At 37.5% G+C, this 15,527-nt stretch overlaps 1 protein-coding gene across 3 annotated transcripts in view; it reads right to left on the bottom strand.

The window, feature by feature from the left end:
- The window catches only part of stxbp6 (syntaxin binding protein 6 (amisyn)), a 52,463-nt gene extending 38,670 nt beyond the window's left edge, over nucleotides 1-13,793 (bottom strand). Inside the window, exons 1-2 of one of the 3 annotated variants that reach the window (XM_032547206.1) lie at nucleotides 13,492-13,793; nucleotides 4,758-4,913 (exon numbers count right to left, since the gene is read on the bottom strand). In XM_032547206.1, coding sequence (XP_032403097.1) covers nucleotides 4,758-4,911 — 154 coding nt within the window. In that variant the 5' untranslated portion in view covers nucleotides 4,912-4,913; nucleotides 13,492-13,793. Of the gene's footprint in view, nucleotides 1-4,757; nucleotides 4,938-13,491 lie in introns of those variants that run through there. The other 2 variants (XM_032547209.1, XM_032547208.1) reach the window with 2 other exon arrangements.
- Nucleotides 13,794-15,527: the final 1,734 nt, after the last annotated feature.

A 15,527-nucleotide genomic window follows, 5' to 3' on the forward strand; every position in this document is an offset into this window, starting at 1 on the left:
ACACATGGTTCTGTGCAGATATACATTTGTTTAAGATCAAAGACGCCTTCCGAAGCTCAACACTAAACAGGCAACAAACCAAATTATGTTGGTCTTAAACATAATTTCACTGCAGTAGCCATAAAGTTATTCTTTGTGCATAAAGTAGAGATAAAATTCAAATTTATGTGCAGCCTTTTCACATCTGAATGTCTATTCCTACTATTGAATAAATAAAAATGGATGCTTATGCACACTGGCTCGTGACAAGTCAGTTATGAGGCACCTCGAGAAACTGGGCTTGCAGGCTGTTTCTCCCCTGCTGGTCATAAAAAGCTGGGAATAAAATCAAGAAAAGGGAATGAAATTCTGAGGCCTGACTGCTAACTCTGAGCTTCATCAGTAACAGCATCACAAAACAAATCAATTCTGAATTAGATCTTGTAGCAGGATTAAACAGACTCCAGAGCACATCATTGCCCTGTGACAGAAAAATATTTACTGCAGCTCCTTTAAGCTAAGGTGAGACTCTTTTCTAAACTTCCCCCTGAAGGTAAAGGACAGTTTGCCAAGTCAGCAGAACCAGACCTGAGCCACATGTTATCCTGACTGCATGCTGCTCACCAACTGCAAGCCACCTAAGCTCTTTGTTGTGCATTTCAGTGATAAATGCAACTCTTTATAGAATACAAACATGCTTTCAGCAATTAGACAATACAAAGCCTTACAAATCCCCACACTGACAAGAAAGCTAAAGCTAAACACTGCACCCACAGGGGAAGTTGCATAATTTAAACTACAGGCAAGAGGAAGATCTGCTACAAATTACTATTTTAAAACTGCGTGCATGAGACTTTTTACATATTAGTTGAAGATCCTTTGATTCTCTCTCTTGTGACAGCACCTCAGCTATGAGATTAGAAATTAGAAAAGCAGTGATCTCCTGGTGCTTCATCTGGCTCAATTTGATAGTAAGGCGCCTGTGGGGGTCTTCACAGGACATCTTCTAACACTGTGGGTTTTCTTCAGTAATGACATCCCACAGATTGTGTAACTCTGCCACTGTACGGCCCTCAGGCATCAACTCTCTGCTACTGTAACCATGAGGCTGTCAGTGACTCCCATCCCCCTCTTTCTCTCATAAACACGCAGTGTGCTCTCACAGATAATCACACACATGCTGCACACTCAAAGTCCCATTGTATCCAACGAGCTCTGAGGAGGCATGAGCTGGCTGCTCATGGTTTCAATGTACAGTACACACAAAGAAACTCATGAGTAAAGCTCAGAACAATGCTTTATTGGCTGAAGAAGAAAAAAAGAAGCAATCATGAGACAGCTTCTAACACTGTCTTGTGCCTTAGCCACTGCGATCCCACGTGTTTTACAACGCGCCAGCTGAGTCAGGAGATTTTTCAACAGAAAGCAGGAAATCAATACATTTGGCAAGCCTGGTGGAGTAGCTCTTTTATTTAGCAGATAATTGTCAATTCTACTCACACACATGAGATAGCACCAAATACAACAAGAAGCAAACTCTTACTTGTGAAAGTTAGGTCAGTTTATGTGATCAGATAGGGATCCGTTTTATTTTAAAATTTTAAATTGCTTGCTGTCTCTTATTAAAGGATTAGAAATGTCTGTTCTATCCATTTTGACTGGGAAAAAAGAATGTTGAAGTCAGCCTAAATCCATTAAAGAACAAAGCAGAAAAAAAACTATTCATATGTGCTGCATAAGCAGTAAATAAATGCTTCAGTCCTTAACTTCGCACATCAAACTCTTCCATCCACACAGCTAGGATCAACTCCATGACTCCAGTGAAAACTCATGAGAATACATCTATAAATCCTCCACTAAAATAACTTGAGAGGAATTTAAAATTGGTTCCTAATATAAAATCTTCAGAGACATATTGGCAGAGCATGTTTGCTCACATATGAGTTGTATTAGAGACACTGGTTGTTCTTATGATAAAGATTTGAAAAGTTGGGAAAACTGATGCATAAGCTTTCTATACGTTTCCCTGCCAAAGCATTCATGCCACTTAAACAAAGACGCCATTGGACTGGAAGGAATTTTTTTTTTTCAAAATGTCTAAAGTAAAAACCTAAACAGGATGAAATAGATGCCAATCTATTTAAATCTATTCAAACCCTTATTAATCTGATGCTCCTACAAAAGGCCAATACAACAAACTTTATTTGGACTCAACAAAAGAGTCTGAATAGAGTCTGATTTAATCTCAGTGTAAATCCAGTTATTTTATGAAGGCCTCAGAGGTTCGAGAGAACATTAATGAACAAATAATATCATAAAAAAGAATTTAATACCTAGAATAGCATAGTCAAAGTCTAAAGCTACATTTAATTGAGAATTTTCTAGTTCCAAGACTAGAAAATTGCCTATTTCCAGATACTGTCCATCTAGTCTGACTACCTTTAGGAAAAAAGACAGACTAGACAAAGGCTAGACAAAGTTGGCAGTGACATACTCCAAATAACTTATGACCATAATTAAAAGGACAGGTGGTTCTACTAAGCTTCACCAGGAAGCTGAACATAGGCACATTCAAGTTTTTAATTAAAAAAAAAAAAATTTCTTCCACTTCACAATTGTGTGCAAATAAGACACACTAAAGTTTGTGGTTGTAACAATACAGATTGCAAAAAAGGTCATGAACACTCATTGTCTTGAGTACTTTTTCAAGATACTGTAACTGAATACTATAGCATTTTATACTGTCATCATAAGGAGGCAATAAAGCCTTTGTTACACATGGTTGCAATAAGCAGTGTAGTGGTTGCTAACCAGACAACGCCTTAAATAGGAAGACAAACAAACCAGATGAGTCTGCCAGAAAAAGTGAGAGGAATGTTGTAATCTTTCTTTTATGTCAGCTCGTAGTAACTGTATCTTCTCCAGAAGGGGAAACAGGCCTAATCAAGCAACAAGAACATGGTTTTTAATGAGCCGGAATTCATTCAATCATTTTCAAGAACGTAATAATAAAATGCATATAATACATAAATAAACCCAATGTAAAAAAATAAATAAATGTGAACATTTTCTTACCGTGTGGTGAAATTGTGCTATTTTAGGTCAAGATGTGTTAAAATAACAGATGGATTCCAAACTTACTAAATAATAGACTAAAATCTTCCAGATGTGTCTGGCCATTGTTCAGTGATTCATATGATGTTACTCCAAATGCTTAATTTAATTCCATTGGAGGGGTGTCAATTTCCCGTCCTCTAGGGCCTGTGTTAACCAACTTCTAGATCTGACTCTGTTTAAGCTCTGTTTAATATTGAAATACACTTAAATCTCAACTTGAGTTCTTAGCTGCAAAAACACCAGCAAGCTACACATTTAAATTTGTGAAAGTAATAATAAAAAAGGTGTATTGTGCAACCTAAATCTGCTCTAAGCCAAGCAAAAAACTGGTCCTAAAGATCTAACAAGGTGAGCATTACAAGCTAGTGTGAACATTAATAATTTCCACATGAAAGGAGAAATGACTCATCAGTAGATAACTTGGAAAAAAAGCCTTTCTTCTAAAATACGTAGCTAACTTCTGAGCTGTAGTGTTAGAGTAAAAGACCTCTTGAACACAACAGATAAATAGTAAGCAACTTTACTACCTACAAAGTAGTGTTTCAAGTCAAACCAAAACGGTAATGTCTACAGCTACAGGGTATTGACTAGAACTGCCACACACACAGCTGCTGGAAGAGACACATCCTAGTGCTGTTCTGTTTGGTAAATCACTTATATATGTATCACTCTGATATTTATCCTGTACAATCCAATGGAAAAAGAAACATTGTCTAAAAACACTAAGTATTTAAAAAGGTCGAATTCCCTGGTCGTGTAAGTAAATGCACCTTTAAACTGGATTTGTTTAATCAGCTTTTTTTGTTTGATTTAGACTTTTTCCTTCTTTGACAGTGGTCCACCATGCCACATCCTGACTAGGTCACATATGTTCACCCTGCCTGCAAAGGTTTTTCAAATCTATCAAGTTGTGAGGACATCTCTTGTCCACAGCCCTCCTCAGGTGACTTCACGGATTTTCTACCGTATTCAGTTCTGTGTCTAGACTAGACCAATCCAAACCTTTGCTTTTCCCCACAATACATTCTTTTAATTCATCTGATGTGTTTTCACTTTCATTGTCATGGTGAAAAATAAAACTCCACTCAATCTTTCACTTTCTAGCAGACACTTGATTGTTGGGTCAAAACGGACTGCTATTTGAAACTTCAAGCAGGTGTGAAGACTGCAGGCTAAACTTTAAATCACAATGCACTTCGGCTAAGTACTGTTTGGAGGTTTACAATGGACTTCAGGCAGAAAACAACTACTAACAATGAAGCGGTAACAACACAATCTATGTTGCAAACCTGCTGTAAAGCACATACTATGAAGGAGCTGAGCTGCCTCTGAGTGAATTATGAAAAGTGGGAATGATGACGGCTGCTAAGCAGGAATAAGCCACAAACAGAGAGTTCAAAGTTAAATATTCACTCCAAATTCAAATCTAATCCACTTAAGTAGGACTGACAACATGTCTTTTGGCTGAACTTATTGAGAATGGCATTATCTGGACAGTAAAAATAAACGTCCCTGCCAGTAAAAATATCAGAAAAACACTTAGGATTGCCATGTTGCAAATGCTGAAATGGTTGCAAAAGCACAGCAAATGCGGAAGGTGACAGATGCATAGATAAAAGTAATTTAAATTCAAATGCAGAAAGAGAGAGAGATGTTGCTACCTGAGAGGCAGATGAAAGTCGTGTAATCTCCCTGGCCACCAGTGGCCAGGAAAGGTATCTTCTTCTTTGTCCTCCTCTTCACCTGTACACCAGCGAGCATCTTCTCATCGTGAGGTGTGAAGAGCTCCTTGTTGATGGCTGACTTGGCACTCATCTCTGACACAGGCAGAAATAAACAGATGAAAAACGATTAAATGGAGGGGTCCAATCTTCACTGAAGAGGAGGAGAGAAAAGCAGACACAGCAAATTTAATTAGGCAGAAAAAGGATATTCTGCATTGTGTAAAGAGTCAAATTCTAATTAACACTTCTGGAAGTCCATCAAATACAACCACTTGTTTGTGTATTTTAAATGTCAGTGTAAGAAGTGCATAAAATAGTTTATCGAGTGTTATTTTTAGATTATAGTACAACACCCACAACATATACTTGGTTCATCTATACAATATTTTGTACCAAGAATCATAATTGTAAAAATTTGATATTAATTTTCTCCAAAGTGTCGATGTCTGACTTTATAGAAGAAAAAAAGATTATCCAACCAGAGAATAGGATGAACAATGGTGAGCAACAGTCTTATGGTTTGCCAAAAAATTAGCTTTTAGGCATCACAAAACTGCAAGCACATAAATTGCATAACCAAATTGAAAGTGTAATTCAGCACTGTGAGAACGTGGTTCCAGGACCAATCTCTGGGGAATAGCTCTGCCTATTTTAAGGTAGCTGAACATAACCGTTTTGTAATTCACATGGCAAGATCTGTAAGTGAGATCATTTTTAATCTAAGCTAATAATCACCTCAATCTAGCACAGAAATATCATCACCTCATTCAAACTACTACTACTTTTTATTTAAAAAATGGGTGCTAGCTTTTGTTACCTTATTGTGATGGGAAATTGCCCACTGTGTTAACAGCACACAGTATTCACATCTCTAAATACTTTACAGAAAAAGCAATGCTCAAGAAAAAAAACTCAGGCTTGCTGCACCAGCTTTCTGTCAAACCACAAATATTGCAGACATTCTGGCTGCATCTTAGAGTTTGCATATTAACTCAAGGCCAAGTTTTCACTGAAAAAGAAGCAAGAATGGTATTCTTCAATCAGAAGTTGTATCCTAACTTTTTTCATCAATCCATTTCCAGTTATGGTGCCTCATTAGCACCATTTCATTCTGTTTCCACAGGAGAAAATCCCTGCTATGTGAAAACCATGTTTGCAGTGCAGGTTTTAATCTATCACAGGTTCAAAATCCTGGTCAGCATCATTAAAAATATTTCCAAACACCAACTGTTGTGTAAAACAGCACTTATGCAATAAATTAGACTGGTGAAACAGTGGGTGTCCTGAAGGAAGAACACAAAAGTCCTGATATGGTGTTACTTTTATAGAAAAAAATATATGTACGTATATTTAACCAGCACAAAATCTGAAATATCAGAAAAATAAGACTCACCATGAACAAAGTGTCAGCTGAATAACTACACATTTAAAATCAACATCTGAATCTTTACACTTGCAACTTGCTATATCTCTTATTGATACTTTAAAACAAAAATGAAAAGAGAAAAAAAGAAAAAGTAAAACAACCCTCTCAACAACGTGAGATGCATTTTTGTTGCTCTACTTTAGCCATTCTTCAAATTCCTTATAACTACATTGTTTTTGCATTTTGCTCTGAAGGTACTTGCAAAAATGAAATGGCTTCAGCTAAAGCCATTTGAAAAACTGTCAAGTTCCCCTGATGCAGAACAGAAATTGTCCCCCCATCATTACACACCAACATCTACCAGTAAATGTATATCTTATAGACAGGTGGGACACATTGGAAACAAAGCAGCAGTATGTCTGATGTCAGGAAATACTATGCTACCTTGGTTTCACTATCTGCAAGTGCAGTATATGGTCATAAAGAAGTGGGCTATTTAGATCTAAATGCCCTCAAGAGTCCCGTGGAACTTAATCATTGTCTCAGCCGCAGGCATTCATTCGAGACACATAGCAGCTAACATTATATACCACATATGCCACCTTAGTGCTGACAAACCACTCTGTCAGTCTCAACCTGAGGATGAATTACTCTACAGCAAGGCAAAGCAAGGCATACCACTAAACAATCCTCTCATCAAAAACACTTGCTCGCATAAAACAGTTTGTTAAACTTCATGTAGGATTTAATTAATTTCTATCAGGTAAGCAGAACAAAAAGTCAGAGCACACACAGTTAAAAATCACAAAACCATAACCTACAAACATGTTAAAAATAGGTACATTTGAACATGCTAAACTATAGTCTATGCTATACATTGCATAGTTTTCAAGCATAATGCTGCTAAACTGAGACTGTTCTTGACAAAAGAACGTTAATAAGTACATAGTGTGGTAAATGGGCATCCAATCTAAAACTAGTTTTCGTGTCTTTCTGTATCAGAGCATTCATTTCTTTGACTGCATTATTTACTAGCCTCCCATCAAAGCAGCAGAATTTCACCCCCACATAAAAATGAACCAAAACTTAAAGTTAAGATTTACAATCAATCCCTCAGGCAATGTGTATCTAGAGAAAACAGATCAATAAAGCAATATAAAGTTTTCAGATCGTTTTTCAGCAGCACACAACCTGTGAGTTTGCTTGCTCTGTACAGCACAGCGGGAACTTGGATCACAGACGTCTACGTTTCAAATGACCAACTGCACGAAAAGCCAGAAAGCAAATTTTGAAAGTGACATTTACAGCGTTGAATTCTTCCTTCTACCTTTTAGAGATTTTTATACAACATAGAACAGTTCCTTACAAGCAAATGTTTTTATTTAATTTGCCTGTTAGTAACCAAGCTGCACACGAAAGTTAAAAATCAAAGAAATAACTGGTCAAACGAACCCTGGTCTCGTAGCTCCCTTTATTACCCCTGAAGCAGTCACTAGAACATCTTCCCTCAGGTGGCCCAGCGAAGCATAACATCAGGGAGAAGGGATAACACGACAGGGACACAAGGAGGAAAACAAGTAGGAATATGAGGAGGAGGGGACTGAAACCTCCAGGCATTGAAATGTAGCCAGCTAGTGTGCAGCTTATGGTTTGACTTTGTAAAGTCTTACACAACCCGAACAGCACAAGGCTGAACAACTGTAGCCAAGGAGCTACTGTGGCAGTGAAGGCAATGCACATACATCCAGTACTGTTTGTCACCCCATTTTCACCCAAAACACTTCATTAACTGAGGTTATATGGTGCACAGGAGTGAAAGGACCAGTATTTTTTCTTATGCATTCCTTTGCTTTGCGGGATAAAGTAAAATCTGCTCAGGCTGTGCTTACTGGTCTCTTGGGAGCTTACTGGAGTGAGGTCTGTGGGTTGGTGTGCACAGTCACTTCTTTAACAAGTACACAGTCCTGCTCTCAAGACCAGGCAAAAGAGAACGTAGACTTCAGAAGTGAAGTAATGATCGAAATGTTTAATTTATAACAGCCAGCACATAGCAGGTACATAACCAAAGTATATTTTAACCATGATCCTTCTGTAAGTAGGAAGTGTTATTTAACAAATGGAGAAAAAAATCTGTAAAGGCAAAAGATGACAAATGTTTAAAGTAGATTTCTTTTGATGTAAAATTGATTTTTCTGACCCTGATCCAGCAACGTTTACGTTTTAGAGGTATACGTTATTAGTTATAGGTCCCGACAGATAGGGTTGTACAGAGTTCTTCAACTTTCAATACACCCATATTAAAAAACAAGCTGCAAAAATTGAAAAAAAGGTCTTTTGACAGTTCTCAGTATCTATCAGATTGTGAAGGCATCTCTTCATCAGCTCTCTTCAGATGAGCCCACACATTTTGTAGGGAGTTTACTTCTGGATTCTAGGTAATTCCAAAAGATAATTTTATTTCTCTCAGTCAGTCATTTTGACTGCACCTCTACTCAAATAAGATTGTTTAGTAGACATACTGACATACTGCTGGTATGTAAACAAACCTCCCCTTTTCTTAAGGCTGCAGCTATGCTAAGAATTACTGTATGTTTGACCAGCAGCGGGAATCAAGTGTGACAATGACAGTGGTAGAGGTTTTACTTGAATCTGGGGTTTAAGCTAAACTTGGTAAGGTAATAATATCTGCAGAAAACTTTATCTGAAAGTACAAGACATAATGATTTGTCCAGATAACATACTAAAAAATGATTAATTGTATTCTTCAAGCTGCTCATATCTACTCCTCCTACACATATTTGGCTGGCTTTGGAAACTTGGGAGGACAAATTAGTTTCTGTCATTCTGCACTTAGCTCTCTGAGATGTACGAAAGACGTAGCAAAACACTTTGCTACATCTGCAGCCTTTCATGCATGGCTTTCATGTTGACTCAAAAGTTCTGAACAAGACCTGGGGGAAAAACTCCCACAGTTTCCTTGTGTCCATGAAAACAAATAAGCAGAGGTTCATGTCAGTAAGAGTAACTGAATGAGTGTATTACCATATGACTAGATATTAAATGTCACAGGTCAGAAAACTGAGAAATTATTTTCTCAAAATTTGTTTTGAAGTTTTAAGTGTCAGTCTGTGATATTTCTCCATTTTAGTTATGCAACAGTAGAACTCTTCTGTAAGAAACACTGAATATTTACAAATTATTTGAAGAAATTAAGAGCATAATTCTATATTTGCTATATCATGGTTTCTGCTCATCTGAGAGGCACAAGCCTCAGATCCAGGAGGCAAAAACTCAATCTCTTCAGTTCATTCTTAGGAGATCCCAAGCTGTTTCCAGACCAGAATGAATACATAGTCCCTCCAGCAGTTTCTGAAGTCCACCTGCGAATCTCCAAAGAGAGGCTCCCTGGAGGCAACCTGATCAGATACCCAATCCACCTCAACTGACTCCTTTTGAAACGCAGGAACAAGTTTGCTCTGAATTTTCCCAGGATTAAAAACCTTCCTTGACCTATCTATAATGTGGAGCCCAGCCAACATACAGCAAAAAACTTATTTCAGCCACTTGCCTGAATAATGCATGGAGGGCAAGAAGTACATATTTTGACTTTGGTGATAATGAACACTTTTCTGCTTAACTCTTCTATTTTCTCTGGGAACACAGATCTCTACCTGCAACAGACAATATCCTGTTTAAAACAGTAAAAACATTTTTTTTTCATAACCGTCATGTTTTAAAAGAAGTGTTACACCAAACGTTATGGAAAGATTCAACTAGAACTGATTACCACCCCCACACAACCCAACATGGAAAACCTCTGGGAAATATTGCGATATTTCCCCTAAGACTGAACGATTTTACTGCTGTATTATGACATAAACCCCACAAAACATTGCAACATTCAACATGAGTGGATGGATTTGACTGCTGTGAAGTTATCAGAAAATGTAAGCTCTAACTGAACTCAAATATGGAAGAAAACTGAAACTAATTTCTGGGAATATTCAGCCATCAGAAACGTTCAGAACCCTCCAACGACAAAACACCATGGGAACCATTAGGATTAGGTCCATCCCACATGTACAAGCTCCCTACAAGGACAAGTTTCTTGTGTAAGCATACACTGCTGATCTGGTTTTGCATTTGTTTCTGCAACGCAAACAACTGAGATAAAAAAAATAAAATAAAAAAAAAAACAAAAACAAAGATGGCTCTAGGAAACTACCCATATTCCTGAAAAAAAGGTTCCTGCAGTGGAAATGCACCTTAAGCAAATGTTCAAACATTTTCCTATTTGGAAAGTCTACATCCTGACTGTCTATTTCAGAAGTCATGTTTACATTTTTTATTGAGTACATACCCTGTTTATCCAAGAGAGACATACCTCTCCTTTTTATGTGGCTCAGAATTTGTCTCTGAATTTTTTTAACTTTTCCAAATAGCCTTATTATTTTAGTTTCATTTTATGGGATAAGCAATTTTATAGAGAAAATCTGCTAAATTTCCATTGCACCGTGTTGGACAAAAGACAAACAAAGATGAGTAAAGTACATTCCACTGGTGTGCATTGTATATTACATTTAAAAAATCTAAATCCTTCAGAGGAATAGCACTCCATTAAACTAACATACTGAACAAGACCAGAGTCTTTTCCCTTAACAAAAGAAAAAACACATTGAAAGCATTCATTCAGTTTTTCCCAGATGACTCAGCCGATGCTGAAGGTATAAAGCTGAGAAGGATGTGGGCTAAGCTAAGCATGCATCATTGAAAAGCATGCCAACCCCCCAAATGAGCTCATTGTTTACAGGCACCTTACAGCAGTAAAACATTTGAGATGGAACTGGGTAAATAGTAGAAAAAAAGCAAATGCAGTGCACTTACTAACCGATATCTCAAACAGTGCGGGGATCATTACCGCAATGACTCTGTTATATGGCGAGGCCACAGCATGAGGCATTAACAATACAAATGTGAAAGTGCATTAGGCAAATGCAACAAATGAATGTCTGTGTATGCCCACAATGAATAGCACACACAGGAGCATGTGCATAGAGAGGAAAAAATAGCTACAACTCTGAGGTAAAGATGCTGCATATCTTTATGTTGTTAATTTTCTATTAAATGCATACAAAAAAAAGATGAGTTTCAGACATTCACAACACAAGGAAAATCACTGCTGTAAGACAGGAATGGTGATTACAGCCTCAGAGGTTTTGCTTCCTCCAGTGCCTCAAATATCAGTGTAAATTTGTAGGACAACAAGCACGCCAAGTACACTCTCCCTTTTCTCCATAAACTGACATAGAACAGAAGATACATTTATTTCTGCCCACAGGAAAATGTTACCAAATGACTTTAAGTCATGCAAGGGCAAAGCCAGCTGAACATAACGATGAAGAAGTATAGGGGATAACATATTTTATGGCTTACCAGAGCAAATTAGCCCCTGGTTTCCTGCATGAAAAGAAACAATTTATCATTTCAAGTGGCTCAGATAGTTTTACTGAAGAGAGGTACATCTAATCTGACTTTGGTATACACATGAACACATCCATATAGTGTAATAAATTTTAATACTTATATGTGTTAATGTTGCTGATTGTGTCTAACAGCTAGTGGAATCACAGAACTGAGTTTTTCAGAAAATTTGAGTAAAGCACAAGATTAATAAAAAGATAAATTAATAGAAAGTTGAGTGGTAAAAAGAAAATGTAGCTAAACAAAGAAAGGTTCTAATGGATAACCACAGTTTCTAAAGGAATGTGAAGAACTATTTTTGCACAAGGGTCCTCTATTCAGATAAAAGGTAAAAGTTTGAATTGATTTGGAAATGAAGATCTCAAAGTTTGGAGGATAATTGAATTGAAGAAATACAAATTGCTTGAGGTCCAGTTGAAATGTTTCCACAGTGCGTAATGATTTAGAAGAAAATGCCATGTGCTGAAGCCTTTCCAATGTGTCTAAATTCAGTGAAGCCAGTTAATGCTGCAATACTTTATGCTTCCCTTTGCAGACGAGCTTTATTTTAATGCCATTTCAATTTTCCAGCAGGACTTAGCCCCTGTCAACACCACCAAATGTACCAATACCTAGTTTAATGTCCATGGTCATCACTGCACTTGATTAGACAGTACTCTGGCTTGACATAATCCCCATAGAAAGTCTATGACAGGTTGTCAAGAGGAAGATGAGAGACACCAGAGCCAGCAGCGCAGACAAGACGAATGCCGCCTCTGAAGCATCCCAGGCTTCATTAACACCTCAGCTGAGACACGGGCTGAATGCTTTCAAATCCCACGCTACACTGATGCAGAAATTCCCGTGCACATTTTTTTTTTTATGAAGTGAATTTTGGGTTTTCATGCTGTTAACCACAATAATGGTCAAAATTGTACTGGTATAATGAGTCAATAAAATTTGATCTCCAGTTTTGTAAAATTGCACTGATAAAATAACTTTTTAGGCACCTGAATGTGAATTCTATTCTACTTACATTAATCTATTGATGAAATGCAATAAACTTCCCTGATAAAACATAAATCTATAACCTCAAATTGCAACTCATTAGACCACTAATATCACATTGAGAACACAATGCATTCAATTTTGCCTCAAATAATTTCAAGTTAAAGCCGTGTTTACAGGAAAACAGTGCCGTTATTGTGGATCGACAGAAGCACAGCCTACAGTAATAGCAATGAACTATTCCGTTTGGACAACATCCAGATTCAATTTGGGCTGGCAGGAATTTTCACTGTCTGGGATATTTTTCCTTCCAAGTCACATTTTTGACAAGGACATCTCTCTGTCTGTGCAAATACTGGCTGATTAAAACCCGGGCGCTAGAATTTAGTACGTCAAAGGAGCGTGGAAACATGCAGAGATGATGAGGACTAAAGCATTGACCTTTAGGAATTCCCTAAAGATTAATTATTAACGCGAATTATCCGTTGTTTGTTAAAAAAGAAAGAACGAAACAAAAAAACAATGACGACTTTCTCAACGTGTTTGTCTTCTCCGAAGCTGATAAAGAATATCGACAACCATTGCTCATAAAGTCTACAATGTGAGGTTCACCAAGTTTTATTATTAAGAAACACCATCACGCGCACTGTCAGTAGGTGAGCGCGTGCATTCGCTCTGAAATCACCGCAAAGTGGTAAAAAGGTTGCTGACGCAGTCGCTTGTTAAACACAAAGCGAAGGTAGAACAACACAAAATAAAGTTTTGCCATTTTCTTTTGGGTAAAACGTCGTGCTTACATGCGGTTGTTCGGCAGGTGTAAAGCTTCGCGGAACTCACCTGGCGTGTTAAAGCGAGTCCCTTTTTTCTTTCCCACGTGCGGACCTCTAATCCCTCGCTTTATGTATCCAGCTGTCACTGCTCACCCACTCCTTACTTTCTGCAGCCTCTTCCTTATTGGTAGCTGTCTCCGCAAACTAAACGGTAGCATTTCGTGTTTGACATCGCGTCGACTTCACGTCTCTGATAGCTGTTGGTTTCTCAGCTGCGGGAGGAGAGGTTTTTTTTTTTGTTTTTTTTTATCTCCCCTCCTCTGCTGCGAAGCCAGCCAGTGTCTGACTCTGGTCTCTGTCTGTGAATGGGAAAGCAGTAGCAGATTTGCCAGACACACAAACGTGCAGGCCAACCACGCAGACTGTGACACAACCCCACGCCTGCGTGAGCTGTCTTTTACATGTCAACAAATAGTTTCAAAAAGCTTTTTTAAGCTTACTTTTTTTATTATTTTTGATTAAAGATGGGCAAAACACCTCGCAACCCCTCCTCCTCATATGGCATACATATACTTGGGGAAAAAAAGTAAGACAGAACATTAAAAGTTCAGTTTTAGGAAATATAATGAAACTGATGTCTAGTCACGTTTTTATCCCTTGGAAAAGTTTGATGGGATTGCTCTCAAACAACAAAAATGACCTCATCCTAAAGATTAGCTTTTTGCTATTTTTAAAAATATTGTTTTTTCATATATGTTGGGAAGCCAATATTTTTTTATGCTGATAGAATTACTTTAATTTTGATTAGTGATCAATTATACTGGTCCCAAGCCATGCTGTTAGGCTCTCTTATTCAATGTAATTGAACGTAATCCAGGTTTGATCCAGCTATTTACCTTACTTTTACTGTTTAACTCAATCTTAAGGTGTTGTTATCCCAAAAAAAACCCATGGAAAATGCTATTTTGGGCTTTGTTCCCATGAGCATCAATCCCATGAGTTTTATTAGTTTTTATCAAATATGTATTCAGAGTGGAAACCCACAGTCTAAGTTTGACTAGTTTTGGTATTTTAGATTATGAACTTGGAGGTGAACAAATGCAGGCCAGATTCCTTAAAAACAATAAATGGTTTTCTAATTAATATAAATTACTACATGATAAGCCACATTGCTTTGTGTTTTGTCCTACTTAGAGGGGCATTCTCTACATATTTAGTTCACCTGAAAATAAGAAACGCATTTGAAGTAATAAACTTAACATGAAACTTTCCACCATTGATAAATATGTTTGGGGTTTTTTGCTTTGAGTGCTGCTGTTGGCCCTTGACACTGGCTAAGAACAATATTCCCAACATCATTAAAGACTGCTGCTAAACATCGCTCTGCTTCAAACATGCAACACCTTCAAACTAGATTTTCATCATGTTGACATCCTGCATAAGTCTACAATAAAAAATACGCTTTCAATATATGTTTTTATTTTTTACTGTTTATGTCCACAATACTGAAGCTCTCAGACTACGGTGGCCACAAAAATGAGTTTTCTATCTTCAAATTACATCTTTGGAAAGGTACCTAAGACAATTTCAGTCTGGATGATGTGTGCCATTATAACTGTAGAGGTACTGAAACAGTGAACTATTCCTGACTGTATGACTCAACCTCTAAATATACTGTATATAATAATAGTAGGCAATTCACCACCAGTCCACAATGTCACTACACAGTAACTGTAACTTTTCCTGAAGCCGTCTTAAAAGTAAACACAGCTCAACTACTGCAGCCACGTCATGTAGCTTGTCACAAGACTTGTTTTATTGTCACTTTATGTTGGTTTTATGTTTTATTACCGCGTTAAAGGTCATTAATATGACCGCTAACACCCTTCCTTCATTGCTCAGGCTTTACTCGAAGGAGCTTCGTGACAAGTCTAGCTTCTTTCAGGCACTAGTTTAGACTTGCCTACACTACCTGAACATTTTCGAGCTTTGCTTATTTTTGGACCAGTGGGCGATGCCAATATAACAAGGCTGTCAGCTGGAGACTACCATCTACATTACATCAGAAAACAACTCCGCTGGAATTAACAGAGAAATGCACAT

The sequence above is a fragment of the Xiphophorus hellerii genome, chromosome 19 (assembly GCF_003331165.1).
Source record: "Xiphophorus hellerii strain 12219 chromosome 19, Xiphophorus_hellerii-4.1, whole genome shotgun sequence".
NCBI lineage: Eukaryota > Metazoa > Chordata > Actinopteri > Cyprinodontiformes > Poeciliidae > Xiphophorus > Xiphophorus hellerii.